The following is a 13921-nucleotide window of genomic DNA, read 5'->3' as shown; positions in this document are numbered from 1 at the left end:
CTGACACATCCTTTAGGCTTTTGACTCGCCAATTTATTTATTTATTTATTTATTTTTTTGGCTACCAGCCAGCTTACTTTTTTTAAAACCAGAAGAAACCACAGTTGGAGTGGAGCTGAGGAGGAGTGAGGCCTAAATCTGACCTGTCTCACAGTCTGTCCCCCCATGCACACTATGCTTAATGGTCTATTTTCCTCTAAATATCACCATCATTTGAAAAAATTAAGAAAATGAACTTGTATTGAAATAGTGGTTAGCATTTGTTGCCCCACAATAAGAAGGTTGCATGCCCGATTCCTGGTCCAGGGACCTTTTTGTGTGGAGTCTCCATGTTTCCACCGGGTACTGTGGTTTCCTCCTGTCCATGTTTGGGTTAACTGGTCTGGGTGTGAGTATGTGACCCCGCCCTCGCCCAGTGTGAGCTGGGATTAGCTCCAGCAGCCCCTGTGACCCAGAAACCATGGAAGATGAATGAATCTGTATTCATCTTGTTAGACTTCAAGACTAAGACCATAAACTCATAAAGTTTTCCAACCAGTGGGGTCGCTCTCTCATGGTGAAAAGCTGGTTTGCAGGTTTAGGGCTCATCAGCATTGGCCTTATTTTGCAGAAAGGGCACTGTTATTGTCAGAGACAGTTGCAGATGCTTGAGCCACATCTGAGGTCTATTTGTATACTTTCCTGTAAACAAACAACAACTCCCCAGACGGGCTCAACAATAACTCTTCGTTTCTGTCTGTCTCTGCAGAGTTCCTGTGATCACCAGCCTCAGGCTTATCAACATCTTCATCTTAATCCAGACAAAAACCAGAAACAGACCACCCACAGACTCAAGCATCACCTGCATTGATCCGCTGTGTTAAGTGGGGGTTTGTCCTGGCCTTGCTGTTAAGGATACCTTTTTTTCAGGATGACATCACACTTTGCAGATTGACAGTAGCCAAAGCAATTAAAATGATCAGCAACAGTAAAACCACCAGCAAAAGACAAATGCAGCAGCAAAGTAAACTGTACCACAGGAACTACAGCAGCAATAAATGGCGGGTTGACCAGCTCAGTTCAGCAACTGAAGCCTTGAATCTCTCTCTGTGATATATAACCGATGCAAACTTTACAACAAGCACTTACCTTGTCTCACTTTTTTCAAATTCAGGTATAACCTATTTTTCTTTTTATAAAATGCTGATAATAATGATAAAAAAGAACACAGTAATGCCCTCATTAAACCCAAATTCAGGTGCAAACTGCTGGACGGCTTTTGCTAACTCTAACTTCTTAATTTCAATGTGCTCTCAATGAGTTTGGTTGTTTGTGGTGTTGGACTGCCATTGCTTTTACGGATCTTTTCAGGGGTTTTAATTAAATAATGAGATTTACATTGATATAAAATACAGCAACTGCTTATTTAAGACAAATTTTGTAGCTTAAGAGAACATGTACATTTCTTGGCGTAAATAAATGATTATATTCACAATTTATTGATGATCCTTTATGTAAAACCTGATACAGTTTTTATTTTGATTGTGTCTGATGATTATCAGTATTCTACACACTCACTATGTAGCTGGAAAGCTTCACGTGCAAAGCCTCCAGCTCCAGCTAAATGGAGACAGAGATGATGACAACAGGCAGACTGTTCCTAAAGTAGTTTAAATTGCACAATCTAAGGTGGTCCATGTTTAATGATCTGAGGGGCCTAGATGTAGTGTGGAGATCAAGAGGCCTGCAATGTGGAGTGGAGGTGAACCACTGAGGGTTTTAAAACAGACAAGGGAACCTTGAAATCTACTCTGTAATGAACTGGAAACTGAAGGAGTGAAAAATCTGAACCTGTTCAAGCTGGGCCCTGTCATGCGTCGAGACACAGCTTTCTGGAGCAGTTGCAGGCAAGACAAGGCTGGCTTCTTCAGGCACACAGAGGGTCAGAGAAGTCCAGTCTTGAGGATGTAATTGCATGCATGACTCTTTCAAGGCCTGTAAATGGAATGGAGGTTGAAAAACACTGAATTTCACTGTTGCCTTTACCTAAAGACACACCAACTTCCAGTTCTGTTGTGACAGTCCACTTGCTAGCATTACTAGCTCCCCCTTGTGGTCAGGAGTAAATACCGCCACCTCTTCTGGCATAAAGGATGAAGTGACTAGCGTCAGCTTGAACATTTTCCACCTTACTAACTACCAGACCTGCCAGACCTCACAGATTTAGAGGGTGACCAAAAGACTGTTGCTCTCTGTGACATTAGTGTTAAAATGGCACTGATAAATGCATGATCACTCTCTAACAAGTCCTTCATTCTTAATGACATTGTTTTCGCCAATAATTGGGGCTTTTTATTTCTGGCAGAAACTTGGCTAAGCTACAATGAGCACACTCAATTGATTGAACTCTCTGGCCACGGTGGTGGACAGGCTGTGGTTTTCAAGAATCATTTTAACTACAGTCCTGTAAATCTGGGTACGTTCTCCACTTTTGAAATGCTTACCTTTATGATTCATGTACTATAAGGTCTGTTCTCTCCATCATCATCTACTGCCCACCAAAATGTAAACATGGTTTTATTGAAGAATTTTCTGAACTGTTATCTGAAATTTCCATAGACTGTGATCACATCAGTAATTCCTGGTGATTTCAATATCCACACCAATAACCCTAATGATCATAACTCTAGCAAATTCATAAACCTGCTGTAGGCTTTTGACTTCTTCCAGTACGTATCTGGTCCCACCCATAATCGAGGTCACACTCTCGGCCTAATTATTGGACAAGGTCTCAATATCTCCATAGACACAATTAAGAAAATCTGAGTATCAGATAATTTCTGCATCCTTTGCCATGCCTCATTCACCCCCCATATACTTACAAGGATACAGACAATCAAAAATCCAAGTCTGAGCTCAACTCATTACTGTGCACACCAACCTCTTCTGATGTCCTGTTACAAACTTTCCTCATATTGCACCTTTGAAATCAAAACTGGCAGCTGGTAAACAGAAAACTCCCTGGTTAAATGACAATGCTGTAAAACAGCTGAAAAAGCAAAGTAGACAGGCTGAGCTCAGATGGAGAAAAATCTAACTTCATATTCACCAAGACATTTACAAAGACAACCTAGCGAAATACAACACGGCCACAAGAACAGCCTGACAACTGTTTTTCTCAAACATAAACAACAATCTAAAAAACAAAAAAGTACTGTTTTTCACTATTGCTCAGTTCATGAATCCTCCATCCTCAACTCACGCAAACCGACTTTCTACCCTGAAATGTAATGAATTTGCTGCATTTTTTTTGTCACAAAATCACCACCATCAGAAACATTAGCTCTCTGAACCCTGTTGATAATGTGCTAAATACTCTACAAAGCACAAGCTGTAGTTTAACTCATTTCATTCCTGTAGATCTCTCATCACTTGGAGATGCTGTTCATGAGCTCAAGTCTTCCACCTGCTGTCTGGACCCATTTCCTACCTCCTTCTTCAAATCTGTTTTTAGTTCCCTAGACAAAACAATCCTACAAATTGTTAACTGCTCCCTCCAGTCTGGAGTTCTCCCCAGTGCCTTAAAAACAGCTGTCATAAAACCACTTTAAAAAAAGCATAAGTTAGATCCGCTACCTCTCAACAACAATAGGCCAATCTCAAACCTCCCATTTCTCAGTAAGATATTTGAAAAAATTGTTTACAATCAGTTAAATACATATCTATTAACAAATGACCTGTTCGATGCTTTATAGTCCGGCTTCACATCCCATCACAGCACAGAAACTGCTCTTATTAACGTCCCGAACAATCTCCATATCAACATTGACGATAAACTTTCAGTCCTAGTACTCCTGGATCTTAGCGCAGCATTTGACACCCTTGACCATCATATCCTTCTGAATGGACTTTACAACTGGGTAGGACTGTCTCGTCCCGTTTTAAGCGGGCTATCCACATACCTACTGGATAGATATTTCTTCATATCCATCAACCATTTATCATCTGACAGTTCCCCCAACCTGTGGCGTTCCACAGGGCTCAATACTTGGTCCACTCCTATTCAACCTCTACCTGCTTCCCCTCGGTCAGATTTTCAAGAAAAATAATATACAATACTATAATTATGCGGACGACATGCAATTCTACATCTTTCTCTCTACTGACGATTTTAGTCTGGTAGATACATCAATTGTTTGCATTAAGGACATGAACAGAACCACATGTTCCTGCAACTTAATCAATCAAATGTCTACAACTCATCCAGAACACTGCTGCATGCATTCTGACCAGGTCCAAAAAAATATACTCACATCACCCCAGTAATGAAGACTCTGCACTGGCTCCCTATTCTGGCAAAAACCTATTTTAAAATTCTCTTGTCTATAAAGCACTAAATGAATTTGAAGTACATCACAGCATTGCTCAATCCATACACACCATCAAGACATCTCAGGTCAGCATCCAATGGTCTCCTTTTCGTCCCCAGGATCAAAACCAAATCAGGCAAATCAGCATTTAGTTATCATGCCCCCAAAAAGTGGAAATCTCTCTGTACTTTCAAAACCAGATTCAAGATGTTCCTTTTCGCACTTTGTTTTCCATAGGCCAGTCCCAAGTCACTAATTCACTTTTTTTATTGTTTTTTTTGTGTTTGTGTATAAATGTACATTGCACTGCTCTATTTATTTATATATTTTTATATTTTTGTACTTGTGTATTTGCTTTGTATAGTTGTCTTTGGCAGGAAATGTGCTATATAAATAAAATTTCTTCAATTCTTCTTCTTATTAAAATTGACATGAATATTCTCATCTTGCCCTCCACCATCCGGCTGGAGTTCAGCTCCAGGTTACTTGTAATAAAACTATTTCTTCTCTTTTTTTAAATCCTGAAGCTTTTCCCATTGAGGTAACATTTAATTAGATGAAAGGGGACTTAAAAAGATTATTTTTGATTATAAATATAATATAATCATATAATATAAATATGAAACATTCCTGATTTCTAAAGGACCTCCCATCAACATCCTTTACTATACAAAAAACATCCAGCTCTTCTACTGGTGAGACACTGAGAACATCAAAATCATCAGGATCTTATTCTGTCTGGCAGAAACGGTTCTCAGTCCAGATGTTGGATTCTGTATGTGTTTGTGTTCACTATGAATGCGGTGAATATTTATGTGTCTGTGCGAAAGAAAGAGCGAGACAAATCACCCTGCCAGCTCTGCCCTCATTTGCATCTGCTAATGGCTCTATGATGCCAGTTTCTGATCACTGCAACTACACATTTAAATTCCTGCTTCCTTGCCAGATGCTCTCTCCCTCTCTGCCTTGTCCAGAAAATCCTGATTCCATTCTTTAACAGCAGCTCTGCTTGTGATTGGAATCAGAAAACACCAGCGGAGGTTAAACTGGAAGCATGAAGCTACTGCTGCTAATGATGATCCGATTACTAATGATGAATTTACACACACATCTCAGCCCTAAATACGTCACTTGGAAACTTGGACAATAATCTGCTGCCAGGTTTTGTTACCTACATTTTTGGAGCATATCCAGGAAGATGTTTATTCAGTGAGACTCAACATACACCGGTCTTTGAGGAAGAACTCAAAACAGCACCAGCAACTATTATAACGCTATAATAATTATTAGTATTCAACTCCCTTGAATACATACATGAATAAATCTTAGCAGTACAAAAGTAGAAAATGCTTGTCCTCATATTTTACTTGTTGTACAATTAATGTAGCCTGACCACCATGTAGTTGTCAAACCTTTCCGAACATCTCAGAAAGCTAGTGTAATTCCCACCACTGAATAGGACCAGACGGACTTCCAGAAGAAGCTAATTAGCAGACCTTGAGTTAGGACTTTCTTTTCCCCTCAGCGTAAAGCTGTTAGTATGTGAAACTATGCAGAGTGCGGTTCACTGGAGTGGGTCTGCTCTGCTGGTTTCCTTCGCTTTGACCCAGCTCACTGCAACAGACCCATTTGGGTCCTTCACTTTTTAAATTTACTACTTTTTACTCCTATAATGTAAGCCTTAGAGAAGCAGGTTGGACTCAAACCCAGGTTGTTACATTTATTGCACTGCCTCATCTTTTTTTTATTTGTTATTTTGTTATGTAGTTTTGTGTCATATTGGTAATGTGTCGGACATTTGCAGCTTGTATACTGTCAACTTTATGAGCACGTTTTCTGAATTTGCTTGAGTTTTATCTGCTTTATGAAGTTGTAGTATATTGAGGGCCTACATGTGTTGTGGAACCTTGTCAGTGACCACCTTAGGCCAAACGGGTCTTATGTAACACTACATTTCAACATTCAAGCATTTATTAGTGGAAATTATCTTTTTATTCTGGGTTTGATAAACCGAATAACAAGAGGTACAGGCTGAAATTACTCTAATTCTCTCATTTAACACAGAGCTAAGGTTCAAAGAAAGTACCTTCAAAGCAAAGCTTTAAATTCACTTGATGTGAAGGTGCTGTTTGTAGCTTCACTCGTATTTTGCTGACACTTGAAAGTCATTTAAAACCTAAGCTTAAGTGCAGCTGAAGAACAGAGTTGCTGGTTCCACTTGATGATTACACATTACATCCTCGAAGATATTGGCTCAGGTCCCGGCCTTCACAACGATTCTCCCAGGCCACCCTGGAAAAAAAAAAAAAAAATAAAAAACAAACAGGCAGAGAGTTCAGTCATCTCTCCAGGCGTGGTTATTCATCAGAGTCCATATCTGGGAGTCACTTGATCAGGTCTTACCAGGCTCTGATGCCTCGTGGGTCCCTAACAACACGTTTGGCACAATCGATTGCCACTCTGACATTATCACTCAGAAGTTCTGTGAAGAAAACGAAAATCTGGACTTCAATGGATTAATGAAACAGCTTGAACAATATAAAAGGCGAAAAAGCTCTCCTTGACAGAGATACTGATACTGTTTGACGGACAATATTGTACTAACATCTCCCCCACAACAAAAACATTGCTTCATTTTGTTTACTAATGATTAGTTTCTATTTGTTGTGTAACTGCTATTATTTTCAGGCCTCATAAGGCCCCACTCCACTCATGTCCAAGAATAGTGCCGCTAATGTAGTCTGAAAGGTGCTAACTGATATCCATGGTAATAACTGAATCAATAGTGTCAACATTACTATCAACACAAACTGGCCTTGATTGATTATACTGACTGGCTGTTTAGGATCCACAAGGGTTCAGTGTTTGAAGTCCATAACTTCAAAGTTTGGAATGTAATACAAGATTTATTTTTTGTCATTTGAATGGCAAAGAAAAAGAGCAAACTGTGAAGAAGTAGCCACCTTCACTTCCTGCAATACAACAGAGTTTGTTTCTCCCTAATTATTGTTAAATGCAACATCCACTAGGTAAGGTATACAGGTTGTGAAGATATTAAGATGTCTCAGGGTAGTGAAATTTTTGTTTGTGGAAGTTCATCACAGACCATTACAACTGATGTTGCATCCATTTGCAGTGCGTTTTCCATTGTCACACCACCAGCGGCTGTTGATCTGGAATATACCATAGTCAGTGGAGCCATCTGAGTTGTGGTTAATTGCTCTGGTGTTTAAGCTTGATTCATGTGTAGTAAGGCAGACCCCTGCAGAAGAAAGAGAACAAACCCAGAGGAGCTGAAAGGCCTTCCTACCATCACCTCTAAAGTTAATGAACACATTGTATCATTTTTGTTTAACTTGTTGAAAATGTGAAAGAATAGCAATGTCATCCACATAAATTTTCATACCTTTTTTAATTAAAAGTGATTGGAGTGAAAGTTGGCCTTTGTGCTCTGATCGAGCAGAAGACCTATTGTAGCTCAAATTAGTGAAGCCATTAACCAATGTGTCACTCACAATTGAGCATCACAGCCGGACCACAGAACAATGGAATACGGTGGCCCGGTCTGAAGGAACTTTTAAGTGGAAAGAGAGCCTACACAATGTGAGGCAGAGGCTCATAATGTTATGGTTAACAGGTTTATATCCCATCATTTGTTTCTCAAGATAACATTTGAGCCTACTGAACTAAAAGGAAATTAATGGCTGGCTTTGGTGCATGTAAAGCGTTGCTGTCAAAGTCAAGGTCAACTTTTTTTTTTTTTTTATCCCTGAGCGGCAAAGACATTTAAAGGTATAGAATAAGACTGACAGGCATGTACTCACAGTCAGCTAGGCTGATTCGCTGGTAGTCATCCATCCCATTGCTCTTTAGGATTCGGGCCCATTCGCACCGTTCGTAGTGTCTAGCACTGGCTAAAGCCACAAAGACGAAGAATACCAGGCTCTTCATGATAGATTCTCTGTTGGATCAAATGTCTCTACAGCTGCTGCTGCTGATGGTCCTTTTGTAGTGGAAAAACTGCTGACAGATTTGTTGGCTGAAGCTGTTTATTTGCCAGGACTTTGTTAGTGATGTCTTTCTACAGAGGTGAAGGACTGACAAGGTAAAGGTCAGGCAGAACTATCACACTTTCTTCTTCCCATAAAGCATGCTGGTCTCACGTCTTCCCTGGAACGAACACACACACACACACACGCACACGCCCTTTGCTGGAGAATCTTAAAAAAAAAAGTAACTGGAAGTTAATTGATAAAACCTTGGCATCTGGCCCAAAAAATATTCTGTTGGCTGTGCATGCTGTTAGGTGCTTTCATGCTGTAGTTCAGGCTGCTCACATGCCAGTTACTTGGGCCTCCAAGCAAATAACTCAATTGCTTGATGGAATATATTTTGCAGGCATGAATGGTCTCCAGGCCACCATCCTTAGTTCAAAATCTAAACGTAACCAATACTTTATGTTCAAATACCTGCAAAACAAAAGACATTCCCACCAGCCTCTGATATACTTTGTGTTCAGCACAAATAAATAGATATTTGCCAACTATTGTTCTGAGTATTCTCCTTAACAAAAAGGAAGACAACAATGACGGTCATCATAGTGCATCTTATCTTAAAACAAAGCTGGAATAGAAAGTTCAGAGTGTGACTGAACTATTGAAAGAAAAGTGTTCCATAATGGTTAGGGTTATGATTGTTTGCTATGACTGTTCAAACAATCATAGCAAACAGTGTGTGACACAACATGATGAAAGTGCAAAGTGGATGAAACCTTTGCACTTTCCAGCAGAATATAGTTCTGATTTTACCTGAACTGTGCACCATTACTAGTAATCCGGAGTGTTCATGATGAGTTGTATGGACCACAACTACAGAATGAGACGATACAAATAATATTTATAGAGAGCAGTATACAACTAGCTGTTGATGTACTACCAAAAAAAAAAAAAAAAAAAATCTAAAATAAATCAAATTCTTCAAAAATTATGAATTTGAATTGTAACTTGATGATGACAATTCAGGAAGTAAGTGAAAAGTGAATATTTTTATATGAATATTCGTAGCAGGGCTCAGGTCTGCTGAAAGCAGTAATATCAGGAAGGTTAGAAATATGCAGATGGTGATTGACTGTGTTGAAACGTCACAGGAGCATGCGGACGACAAGAAGAATGGGAAATGGAAAGTGTAAATATGCTTTCCAAACTGTTGCATGTAAAAAAGGAATTATTCTTGATTGGTGACTCTAAATTCCACATAGGCAAGAGTATAAGTGTGATTGGTTATTCGTCTTGGTCCATGTCTGCATGTTGGCCTTGCGATGGACTGGCAATCTGTCCAGGGTGTACCCCGCCCTCACCCAGTGTGAGCTGGGAATGGATAAGTGGTAGAAGAAGTGGTAGAAGAAATTAATTTCAACACGTAATGCCCCAGGCGCAGGGGTCAAATTCAGAACCTTCTTGCTGTCTGTTGTGATGCCATTTTGTCCGACCATAAATTACATGTGGTTACAGAATCCATTATTCACATTTGTATAATTGACTTATTTTCAGTAACCAATTCAAATGAGATAGTTTCATCATTAATTTTGGTAGATATCATTCCCAGTGTTTCCCAGAAGCCCCCCAAAACAATGCAGGGTTTGTTAGATTTACTGTATAACTAGAAAGCATGTTTATTCAAGCAGTTAATTTCTCTTATTTGCTGTAGAAAGTCTATATAATTTTAATTTTATGCACTTACTTTAATTTCCCTTAATATTCCCCACTTCAGTTTTTCATTACCCCTTTGTATTACAACTTTTTTTGTTCTTTAACAGTCATCATAAAATCTTTTGTAGAAGAATCTGTTGCCCTTTCAGTTATATCCCTACTTTATAAGTTGTAGTGTCATTGTCTCTGGATATTTCTGTACAACTGCCAACACTGGCAGCTGGTTATTTGTATGATCTATGGTTAGCTCACTTATTACATTTGTGAATAGATTACATTTTCTAATTATTTACATTTTAATAGACTCCCAAAATCTTTTCCTTGTAGCAGGGTTCCTGTATACCCAACGTAGCTTCTTCCATTTCAATGTCTACAGTAGTAGATTCCATATTTTCTCAACCCATTTCATGAAACTGGATCCAAATCCAGACGTCCTAAGTACAATAGAGCATATCAAATCATTGGGTAACTGCACTTTGATCAAAAATAACTTTATCCATCTAATGACTTAACAGCAGCCGACTTGGTGTGCTTTGTTGGGGTATTTTATGTTGATGCTTTTGGGCTGTTAACCAGAATTTTCCAAAGACTTTGGTTTTATAAGGCAACAATAAAAAGGGGTGGTGTGATAAACTACCTCAGAATCTTTGACTGTTTTGCTCAATAAACCTTTGCTTGTAGAGATCCTGTTGCAATAGAGGCCTGTCCAGAATGATGAAACAGCAAACATGACAGTTTAGGGCAAGAGTTTTGAAAATAACTAAACTCTGGACCAGCTGCATTACTGCCAGGGAAAAAAAGAAAAACATTTTTACTTCATCCAGGTATGGAAACTCACAGAGACGTCTTGCTCTAATATGCGTTTGGGGTGATATTTCAAGGAGTTCTGACACTGATCTGCTGAGGACTTTGGGTTCTTGGCATAATCTGAAGTAACCTCAAACCTTACACATATGAATATTAGTTTTTCTAGGCAGCCAATGACGAAGTTTGCAACTTAAAATTTGTAAACCACCTGAAAGTGTACATTTCTTTATACTCATCTTCTACCGCTTATCCATTTCAAGGTCTGGAGTTAATCCAAGCTCACACTGGGATCAGGGCGGGGTACACCCTGCACTGGTTCACCAGTTAATCGCAGGGCCAACACACAGAGACAGACAGACCAACAACCACTCACACTCAGACCTACAGACAATTTAGAGTCACCAATTAACCTAAATATGTCGTCTTATGTGGGAGGAAACCAATGCAGGCATGTGGAGAACATGCAACCACACGGGTCAGTGGAAGGATAGGCTCTAGATCTTTGGCAACAGGTTCAGGGTTGTAGAGACATGACAAGGTGTCAGGCTTGACGTTCCGGGACCCCGGCCTGTAAGAAAGAGAAAAAGAAACCTTGAAAGAACAGTGCCCACCTGGCCTGGCGAGAATTGAGTCTCTTGGCTTTGCGTATGTATTCCAGGTTTTCGTGATCAGTCCAGACAATGAACAGGTGCTCAGCTGCCTCCAACCAATGTCTCCACTCCTCCAAAGCGACCTTAACTGCCAACAACTCCTGGTTGCCGATGTCATAGTTCCGCTCCGCCCTGGACAGTCTGACAGAAAATCTCCCCATCCTGCTCTGACCGCTGCAAGAGGACGGCCCCGATCCCCTCGGACGCATTCACCTCTGCCACGAATTGCCACCAGGGGTCCGGTATTGTGAGGATCGGGGCCATGGTGAAGCGGGTCTTCAGGTTCTGGAAAGCAGCCTCTGGTGTCCAGGAGAATTGTACCTTTGAGGAGATGAGTGCATGCAGTAGAGCCACTATTGCACTGAAGCCTCTGATGACCTGCCTGTTAAAGTTAGCAAAACCAAAAAACTGCTGGAGGTGGTGGTAACAGGGAGGCATGGATTTTCGGTCAGTCTCTGAGTCTGTGGCAACACGGAGAGAAAAATGGTTAATAGACAAGTTATTCCTCTGGTTCAGGTTGTACTCAATGTACAGCACAGTCTCCCCCCCCCATCCTAAGATCTCTCCAGTTCTCCAGTTAATGTGAAGGTTGTATCTGCACAGCCAGGGATAGCCAAGAATCAGTGTCTGCGATGGTGACTGAAAAGGTAAAGTACATGCACTCTTCATGTCCGTGAGTGTGCAGTTCCAGAGTTTCGGTGATGCGAGTTATGGTAAACAGTTCTTTGCAGTTGCATGAGTTCAGTCTCCCCTGTCGTGGGTAAGAATGGAGGTTGTTCGGATGTCGAGCCTCAGGCTTCCGGCCCGTTCAGTGTCAGGGAGCGCTGGTACTTCTCCGATACTTCGCTGTGGCTGTGGGCATGGATAAGGGGCTCGGGTGCTGGTCTGGTACAAGACAAGGGGAACACAGACTATTTAACCACATGGAGGGAAATGGGGAACAGGTGGAGACAATCGGTAATCAGGGTAGACACACAGGTGATACATGAGGAAGGGCAAGTGCTCTGAAACAAGAGGAGAGTTAGAACCTTCAAAACCCTAACCCTAACCCTCCACCCAAGGTGACTGCTGAAGTTCCATGTGAAGTTATCCATGAAACTGTTGCCCGAATACAGACTAAACATCCTGAGGCACTTCTGGAGATTTCAACCATGTGAAACTGTCCTCCCACCTGACTGGATTTACACAGTTTGTTAACTGTCCTACCAGAGAAAGTAAAACACTTGATCTACCATATACCAATGTCAAAGATGTTTACAGAGCTACTTCCTTACCACCACTGGGCTGGTCAGATCAAAGCCTGCTTTATCTGCAGAACTGCTACAAACTGCTATGTATGTTGAGTCAGCTTACAACTATCCTCACAGTCAGGAAATGGATACCTGAGGCTTGTGATGCTCTAAGGGACTGCTTTAAATGCACAGATTGGAATGTGCTGCTGGAAACAGACAAGAACAGTATGGACATTGACAGTCAGGTTGATTGTTATACTGAGCATATCAACTTCTGTAGAGATACAGTCCTACCAACAAAGACTGTACGATGTTTCCTCAAAAACAAACCTTGGATCACAAGTGACATTACAACAATCCTCAACCAGAAAAAGGAAGCTTTTAGAGATGGTGACGAAGAACAGCTCAAACAGGTGCAACATGAGTTGAAGAGGAGATTGAAGATGGCAAAGGTGGAATACAAAAAGAAAATTGAAAGAAATCTACAAAAAGTAACAACACCATCTCTGGCTACAACAAGAAGACAGCCAATAGTGGGTGATGTGGAGAGAGCCAATGAACTTAATCAGTTCTTCAACAGATTTGACACTGTGGCCACACCCGCTTTCACTGCTGCTCCTTCTACTCCACATGTATCCATCTCCACTGCAACACCTTCTCTTCCACATGTGTGTTTCTCCACCACAGCTCCTCCTTCCCCTCCACCTATACGTGTCCATCTCCACTGCTGCAGCTACTCCTGTTGTCACACCTGTGCCTCCACCCTTGTCTGTCACTGAGACGTGGGTGAAGTTGGAGCTTGGGAGACTTTGCTCTGGGAAGGCAAATGGCCCAGATGGTGTGTGTCCGAGGCTGCTTAAAGACTGTGCTGCCCAACTGTGTCAACCTCTGCAGACGATCTTCAACCTGAGTCTACAGTTTGGGCGGGTCCCAGCTCTGTGGAAAACATGTTGTATTGTGCAGGTACCTAAAATAAAATATCCGGCTGAACTAAACGACGACAGACCAGTGGCCCTTACATCGCACATCATGAAAACCCTGGAGCGGCTGATTCTAGTCTGCTGAGGACTGAGGTCAAAGATCGACCTGATCGCCTGCAGTTTGTATAGAAAGAACACATTGGAGTGGATGATGCTGTCCTTTACATGCTCCACCATACCCTCTCTAATCTGGAG

At 41.0% G+C, this 13921-nt stretch overlaps 2 protein-coding genes across 4 annotated transcripts in view; one reads left to right on the top strand and one right to left on the bottom strand.

Annotated features, from left to right (window-relative positions):
• mbd2 (methyl-CpG binding domain protein 2) overlaps window positions 1-4722 on the top strand; it is a 30362-nt gene extending 25640 nt beyond the window's left edge. For all 3 annotated transcript variants that reach the window (XM_029515121.1, XM_029515120.1, XM_029515119.1), the window contains exon 7: window positions 749-4722. The gene's annotated coding sequence lies outside the window, so the exon portion shown is untranslated. The remainder of the gene's footprint in view (window positions 1-748) is intronic.
• A 1852-nt stretch (window positions 4723-6574) lies between these two features.
• Window positions 6575-8300, bottom strand: LOC115051806 (lysozyme C). The gene is made up of 4 exons (XM_029515476.1): window positions 8174-8300; window positions 7456-7611; window positions 6753-6831; window positions 6575-6641 (listed from the first exon to the last, which is right to left on the bottom strand). Exons 1-4 carry the CDS (start codon window positions 8298-8300, stop codon window positions 6575-6577), a joined length of 429 nt encoding a protein of 142 aa, XP_029371336.1.
• Between the last annotated feature and the right edge of the window lie 5621 nt (window positions 8301-13921).

The sequence above is a fragment of the Echeneis naucrates genome, chromosome 12 (genome assembly GCF_900963305.1).
Source record: "Echeneis naucrates chromosome 12, fEcheNa1.1, whole genome shotgun sequence".
NCBI classification, from domain to species: domain Eukaryota; kingdom Metazoa; phylum Chordata; class Actinopteri; order Carangiformes; family Echeneidae; genus Echeneis; species Echeneis naucrates.
Note: the sequence above shows the minus strand (reverse complement) of the source record. Positions and strands in the feature narration are given on the sequence as shown.

Excerpts from the sequence above, each read along its gene's own strand:
- LOC115051806 (XM_029515476.1), bottom strand. The coding sequence starts at position 8,300 with ATGAAGAGCCTGGTATTCTTCGTCTTTGTGGCTTTAGCCAGTGCTAGA. Across the intron at positions 7,612-8,173 it reads GCGAATCAGCCTAGCTGACT|GGGTCTGCCTTACTACACAT; the intron begins GTGAGTACATGC and ends TTTCTTCTGCAG. Across the intron at positions 6,642-6,752 it reads CCACGAGGCATCAGAGCCTG|GGTGGCCTGGGAGAATCGTT; the intron begins GTAAGACCTGAT and ends TTTTTTTTCCAG.